At 38.7% G+C, this 7131-nt stretch overlaps 1 protein-coding gene and 1 long non-coding RNA gene across 4 annotated transcripts in view; one reads left to right on the forward strand and one right to left on the reverse strand.

Moving 5' to 3' along the window:
* Positions 1–2807, reverse strand: part of LOC109830091 — a 3674-nt gene extending 867 nt beyond the window's left edge. The window contains exons 1-3 of one of the 3 annotated variants that reach the window (XR_002244209.1): positions 2467–2807; positions 1579–1648; positions 1143–1463 (exon numbers count right to left, since the gene is read on the reverse strand). This is a non-coding gene — a long non-coding RNA (uncharacterized LOC109830091). Of the gene's footprint in view, positions 1–1142; positions 1464–1577; positions 1649–2466 lie in introns of those variants that run through there. The other 2 variants (XR_002244210.1, XR_002244208.1) reach the window with 2 other exon arrangements.
* LOC109830090 (pectate lyase 1-like) overlaps positions 1–3614 on the forward strand; it is a 5069-nt gene extending 1455 nt beyond the window's left edge. Inside the window, exons 2-3 of the mRNA XM_020397241.1 lie at positions 620–1114; positions 3252–3614. Coding sequence (XP_020252830.1) covers positions 620–1114; positions 3252–3464 — 708 coding nt within the window. The 3' untranslated portion in view covers positions 3465–3614. The remainder of the gene's footprint in view (positions 1–619; positions 1115–3251) is intronic.

Below are 7131 nucleotides of genomic sequence, written 5' to 3' on the forward strand. Positions count from 1 at the left end.
GGACTCCTTCACAAACATAGCACTTTGGAATGATCCACATATTTTTGGAATTAAAGGAAAAAAACGACGAAAACTTAATTAGTTCTTTGATGAATTAATGAAAACCCTCTAAAGTTTGTATAATTGACACAGAATCACCACCCCAGGGTTAAGCCGTTAAGGTCACAATTTAATTACCCACCTCTCTTCTCATTATTTCTACGTAATTAGCTTGAATGTTAAAGCTAATATCATAGGATTTGATTACTATATATATGCCATCTCATATAAACAGATGCATGAATTATATTATATTTAAAATGGATAATAAATTAGCCCAAAATCTAATGTTTTGTTTAACCAGAAACTGAAAATTATGAGGGTAAATTATCATCTTACAGTAGAGTAGAGCACGACTCCTGTCAGAACCAATCGCATGCATGTGTCCAGTTCCGAGCCCTAGCTTTAATGGGAAAAAATGGGAGATAATTAAAATGGGAATTTAGCTCCTATATATTTTGTGGCTCATAGCCGCTAGTACGTCGCACGTCACCTGTTCCGATATAAGGATTAATTACACGCAGTAGGTACTAATATCTATTAATTTGAACCTTGCAATTGATACCTGCATTTTTACCAGGGGAGCAACGTAATAATCCACGGGCTGCACATCCACGACATACAGTCGACGTCGTCGGGCAAAGTGATGATGCCGGCCGGCCGCGTCGTCTCCATCAGCAGGCAGGATCTCGACGCCATCAGCATCAAGACATCCACGAAAGTGTGGGTCGACCACAACACGCTGTACAGGGGGAAGGACGGGCTCGTGGACGTAACGCACGGGTCGAGGAGGGTGACCGTCTCCAACAACCTGTTCAAGGAGCACGACAAGGTCATGCTCCTCGGCCACGATGACTCCTTCGTTCAGGACAAGGAGATGAGGGTCACGGTCGCTTACAACCATTTCGGGCCTGACTGCAGGCAGCGTATGCCGAGGATCCGACACGGCCGGGTCCACGTCGCCAACAATTACCATGATGGGTGGTACGAGTACGCCATTGGTGGGGGTGCCAATCCTACCATCATGAGCGAAGGCAATTTGTATATTGCCACCGACCGCCCGGATCATAAAAAAGTAAGTACTGGTCGTGTTTAATTTATTAGGCGCGCGGTCATGCGAGGAGGAGGAGGGGGAAAAAATTAAAATTTAAAAGGAGAGGGGTACTATGTGAAATTTACCCTTAAAACAATAGTAAACGTGCATAGTTAAAAAAAAAAAAACTCTAATGAACATAAAAAAATACATAGACTTACTTTATTACATTCTGTGAAGGTTAGGATGAAAATGTAAGTTCTTAATTAGTTAAAAGTTGTTTTCTCATAAAAGAATATTCAATGGAAGGGTGTACTGGATAACTCATAATATTAAAAAACTTATTTATTTTTGCATCGAGACCAGGGCCGGTTCTGAGATTTTAGGGGCCCTGTGCGAAAAGTAAACACATGACATTCTCTATATACAAAATATCAATTAATTTAAATTTGAATCCCTAAAATGCTAGGGAACAAAATGTTACTGATCAGACATTAAAATGTTACCTATTTTTTTCATCTGGATAGTCTTTAACATACTTTTCATGTGTTATTTGCTCATCATCTCTTCGGTCACCTGAATAAAATGTTATTGATCAGAGATTCAGATAAATGCATGTAATCCCACCTAACATTTGCAAGATAGTACCATTCTCATCTAACAAGCAAAATCTAGCACGAAAAAGCACAAGAACCCACAACCAGCTTACACGAATAGCAAACTTCATTATTAACTAGCTAGAATAGAAATATAAAATATAAAAATTGTTTATTACAACTAGGTATGAATAGCTAATTACTTTTAAGAGTGCCTTAAGGCGATAAATAAATTTCAACACAAAGTACATTCATCATATAAACATCTAATTTCTTTATTAAAAGGGTATATCATGAGACCAACAATGAACACCTAAGTGAGACCTAAGTCGTTTCCAACATAACTCTCAGTACACCTGAAATAAGCTAAAATTCAAATATTATCATACATCATTTTTCTTCCTACCTTAAAAATGTCCTGCCTTTGCCAAATCAAGCATATTTTACTTACTTCGCTAGCAAATTAAATCTCCACTCCATATCGATGAGGTAAATTTATTACAAAAGGAAACTCAAACCCCAAAATCCAATTGTCATGAACCTTGAGAAATCCTTTTTTTTCAAAAACATCACCAATTTCTATGGAAAGAACCATTATTTACTCAATTGGGACATATGAGACCAAATTAATCCTCCAAAATGCAAACCCACATGAAGAACACTCCAAACTAGAATAAGACACAAATTTCCCCAAAAAGAGCAGCATTCTCATCTATAATGATACATTATCAATAAAATTACAAAAAACCCACATCAGAAATTAACAAAGTAATTAAGGGAAGTATCAGAAGTGCTGACCTCCATGGATTAGGAAGAGAAAGCTCCTTGAAAGTTGTGAAGGTTTTCAGCGGCCACAGGGAAGCGAGGAGAGCTGATAAAGGAAGGAAAAGTGAAAACTTTGGCTGAATTTGCTGGAAGTAGCGAAGAAGGCGACGAATGAGAAAAGGTAGAAATAATGATAGAGAGCAACATGGGTGAAGCGTACAAGGGGAGACTCGGAGGAGTTCGGGCTGGTGGTGATGGCGGCTTGGCGGGTCTGGGCCGGCGATGGGAGAGGAGATGGAGGCGATGGGCGGAGGCGGATGACTGGGTGCGGCGTGTGGAGTTGGGTGATGGGGGCTGAGATCGGCGCTAAGGGGAAGGGGTCGAAGGGCCGGTGAGGTAGGGTTGTGTGGGCTTGCGAAGTCGAGACAGTCGGACGAGGCAGTGTGTCGCCGGCGTTGAGCGGAGGAGGCTTGGGGCTGAGCTAGAGGTGAGTTGGGAGGAGTGTGGGGGAAGAGGAGGAGGGGACCTGGCCTCGAGATGAGTTTTCTTTTGATGAGGATAGAGAGAATGAGAGGAGAGAGGATGAGCCGAGCGTGGGATTTGAGGGAAGCAATGGGGGAAGCACGAGGAGAGCTAGATGCGGGATTTGAGGAGTGAAATGACCTGACCTATAAAAAAATTTGGGGCCCCCAAAAATTGGGGGCCCTGTGCGGTCGCTCAGTTCGCACTGCCCCAGAGCCGGGCCTGATCGAGACAAAGTAGAAATTAATAGATCTAGGGTTCTTTTTCTCTTAAACCATCACCTGTCCAAAATGTAGGTCGCGTGGAGAGAATCAGGCCATAACTGGCATGTGAAATCCGTCGGAGATGTATTTGCAAATGGAGCCGTCTTCTCCCTTCAGGCAACCGACGAAAACACAAAGCCTCCGTACGGTCAAAAGCAGAGGTTCGACGTTGGAAGTGGAAATGATGTGCCGGAGATAACAAAAGATGCAGGGGCTCTCTCCTGCAGCACTTCGAAATTATGCTAAGCATTGTGGGTTATTTATTATAACGTTAATCTCTTATAAACCAGTTGAATCATGCTAATTGTATTATATTGCTGTTTTTACTTTTTATTACTTCCATGCGTTTACTGTAATGTTGATTTTATTTATTCCGTTAAGGGTTTCAAGATGAAATGGTGATATTGTTTATATTTCATTCATTCATCATCTGAGTATTAATAATGTCGCTCAAAACAGTTTTATTTTTGTGATTGTAAAGTTAATTCGCGTATGGCCCATTCTCAGGTCTTACACATGAGCCCATGAAATGTGTTGAAGTAGCTCTAAGTGACACATATTAGAGCCCACAAGGCCAACGACGACTCCTAGCCCACTAAAAAAAAAAAGAATGAATTACACGAGGTGAAGAAGAAGAAAGAAAATGCATGACTCGAAATTGAAAACTTGGATCTTTTCAATAGTGTGAATGACGTCATTGTTCATTTTCTTTTTTGTTATTCGTAAACATTTCTTGGAGTGTAGTGCTTGCCAACTCGAAAGTTATCGCAGGGTTATGTTAATTTATCAAAATGACCACTACATCCATTGAATAAGTAAAAAAAAAAAAAAAAAGAGCAAACAAGCAAACGCAATACTTTTAGTAATTTGGCCGATTAGTTCCTTTCTATTTACTAAAATTTCTACCAGTTTCTATGCATTATAAATTCAGGTGGTGGTCCTTTTTCGTGTTTGAGAAGGACAATATTTGGTTTACAGGAGAGAAGATAAAAAGAGTGGCTATGAATTCATAGCAGGGTGAAGGCTGTGAAGCCACATGAGAGAGAGGAGAGGAGAGAGAGAGAGAGAGAAACATGTGACATTAATCTTGTCTGTGCATCGAGAATGATGCTTCAATTTGCTGTTACACTGCAGTTACGGCTGCATCGAATCAAACAAACTAAATATCTAGTGATTGTTTGCGTTGGAGGAAACAAGATTCTTATTAGGGTGCGTTTGGCAACCTAAAGAATGAGATTAAGTTTAAATCTAGTCCTATTTTTAAGATAAAATCTGATAGGAAAAAACTGAGCTAGAATTGATTCAGATTTTCCTAGTCAGGAAAAGTCACTTAAACCGTTTCACTAATTTTATTGCGTTTGGTATTGCTTTTTGATAAAGAATTATTACGAACGACACTGTTGTAGTCTAACTCTGGCCTATATTTATAATTATGAAAGACGTAGAAGGGCTTCTCCTAAAGGTTTAAAAGAGTTAATTGAATAATGTGCATGGAGGATTTGTTTAATCTACGTGCTTTAGATAGATTAACATATGACCCTTTTATTTATAAGAAAAGTAATGATGATTATTAGCGTTTTTTATCACTATGGAAGAAGCTAGCGATGAATATAAATCTTTCATGGGATCTCAACTAACTAATACTTAGAGGGTGTTTGTGGAGACTTATTTTTTGATTAAACTAGCTTTTAAACTAGCCTTTTCTTTTCTACCTGTTTGGTAAAGCAATAAATGAGTTAGTTTATAAGTGACATTCTCAAAAGCTGGTGTACCCCAGCGTTTAAAAAACTAGCTTATAAGCTCACACTTATAAGTTAGCTTTGACCGAATAAATTACATTTCTACAAAAATAATTTTTACAAGATTTTTATCATAAAAGCTAAAAACCAACATAACGCATAAGCTTTAAAAAATAAGTCTTCCCAAACACCCTCCTAGTCTTTCATCCATAATCCAGTACAAAATATAACACAAGTATATGCACAAAGCATCCACAATCACAAAATGTCAACGTAACATCATCACAGAGAAAAGAAGAGCCGAACATTTTGTTTAGAACATCCAACATGGTCTTAAACCTCTTTTTTATTCAACATTTTCTTTCTAATGTATGAACATGAGACAAACCGACAACAATTATAAATCTGGGTTATTTAAAATATTAGTCCCTCGATTCTTCAATGATTCCATATTAGTTTGTCAAATCTTTGAAATTACTCATAAGTCCCTCAAATCCAATAGGATCTTGCAATTTGATCCCTCTAGGAGCAAAATACACTCTGCTCTCTCTTCTCTAACATGAATCCCTTAAATTCCTACACCCAACTCCCTCTTTAAACCTTTACTCACCCTGCCTCAGACAGTTGTTTGGGATTCGTCCTATCGACAACCTGTCAAATGAACCTTCTCGCAGAACATGTCCTCTAGATCTTGTGTTGAAAGAAGACAAGAAGAAATCACAACAAATAAAAGAAAACTATGCAAAGAAAAAATAGAAGAGAGAACACCAAAATTTTAACGATGTTCGACAACTTGCCTACATCCTCGGGAGTCACACAATAATTTTCTTTAAATATTAAAGAAGATTACAAAGCTTACAAGAGATGATCTCAAACTCCTTGAGATCACTCAAAAAAGAACTCTCTTTTTATTTCTCAAGGCGTGAGATTTTTCTCTGAAAAATCGCCGCTCAAAACGCTACAAAATCACCGCCAAAATCGCTACAGGAATTGCTCAGGAAAACTCACGTTTAAGTGGCGACTAGGGTTCCCTATTTATAGGGAAATGTTCCTTATTTATAGGGAAACCCTAGGTCAAAGTAGATTAGGAATCTGTTTTCTGCGAGTTCGCCTGACTACGAAGTTTGTCTGACTGCGAAGCTCACCTGTATGACTTATGTTCGCCTGAACATAGTCAAGCTCGCCTGAACTGCTTCGCCTACACTTGGAGCTAGCATGTACTTGGAGCTTGCCTGCACTTGGAGTTTGCCTGAACCTCCAAAGCTCGCATGATCTTCCAAGTTTGACTAAACTTCCAAAGCTCGCCTGAACTGCAGGTTCGCCTGAACTCAGCTTTGAGCTTAGCCTGAACTTCCAAGTTCGCCTGAACTATCAACTTTGCCTGAACTTCCAAGTTTGCCTGATTTCTTAACTTCGAGAAATATTTGTTTTGCATGCCTGAACTTCCAAGTTTGCCTGATTTCTTAACTTCGAGAAATATTTGTTTTGCATGCTTGTTCTAAGATTTGAGTCTACACCCGAAACCAACAACATTCCCCCTCTCTCCGACTCTCTCTTTCTCCCTCTGCTCATTTCCCAAGCCTTAGAAAAGCTCTTATGACTATCCTTAGCACTGTTGGGGCTCTACTTAGCTGTAAAGGATCTATATAAATAGAGCACCACTGGTGCTCTGTTTTCTAAGAGTTTTCTAAGTATTATTTAACACTTAAAATTTACATGTAATTAACAAACAAACGATCTAACCATCATAAGAAATAGGAAAAATAATTTTATTAAGTAAAATTATATATTTGTATACAGTGACAGAAAAGAATCGCAAACGTAAAGATTTAACATGCTTCGTAGCAAATCCTTTGCCCATGAGTAATAACCCAATACTTTTGATAACAACCGTTGTTTATCTAGTGGGTGAGTGAGATTCTTTCTAAATCTGACACTCACATAACCCCCTCCCCTCACCCTCAACCTTCTGAATTGCACTCATTCTAAAACTTTCACTCAAAGAGAAATTTTAACCATCAAATTGCTCCACTAGTTTAAAATACAAGAACAAAAGAAATTACAACAAATGATAACAAAAATATTTGTTTGGTAAATTTTTTTTCTAATTTGGGTGGGCACATGGGAAAGGGTCTAGGAAGGCAAACTGATCACATATTGGTGTGGCTCGCTTG

Source organism: Asparagus officinalis, chromosome 2, assembly GCF_001876935.1.
Source record: "Asparagus officinalis chromosome 2, Aspof.V1, whole genome shotgun sequence".
Lineage (NCBI taxonomy): Eukaryota > Viridiplantae > Streptophyta > Magnoliopsida > Asparagales > Asparagaceae > Asparagus > Asparagus officinalis.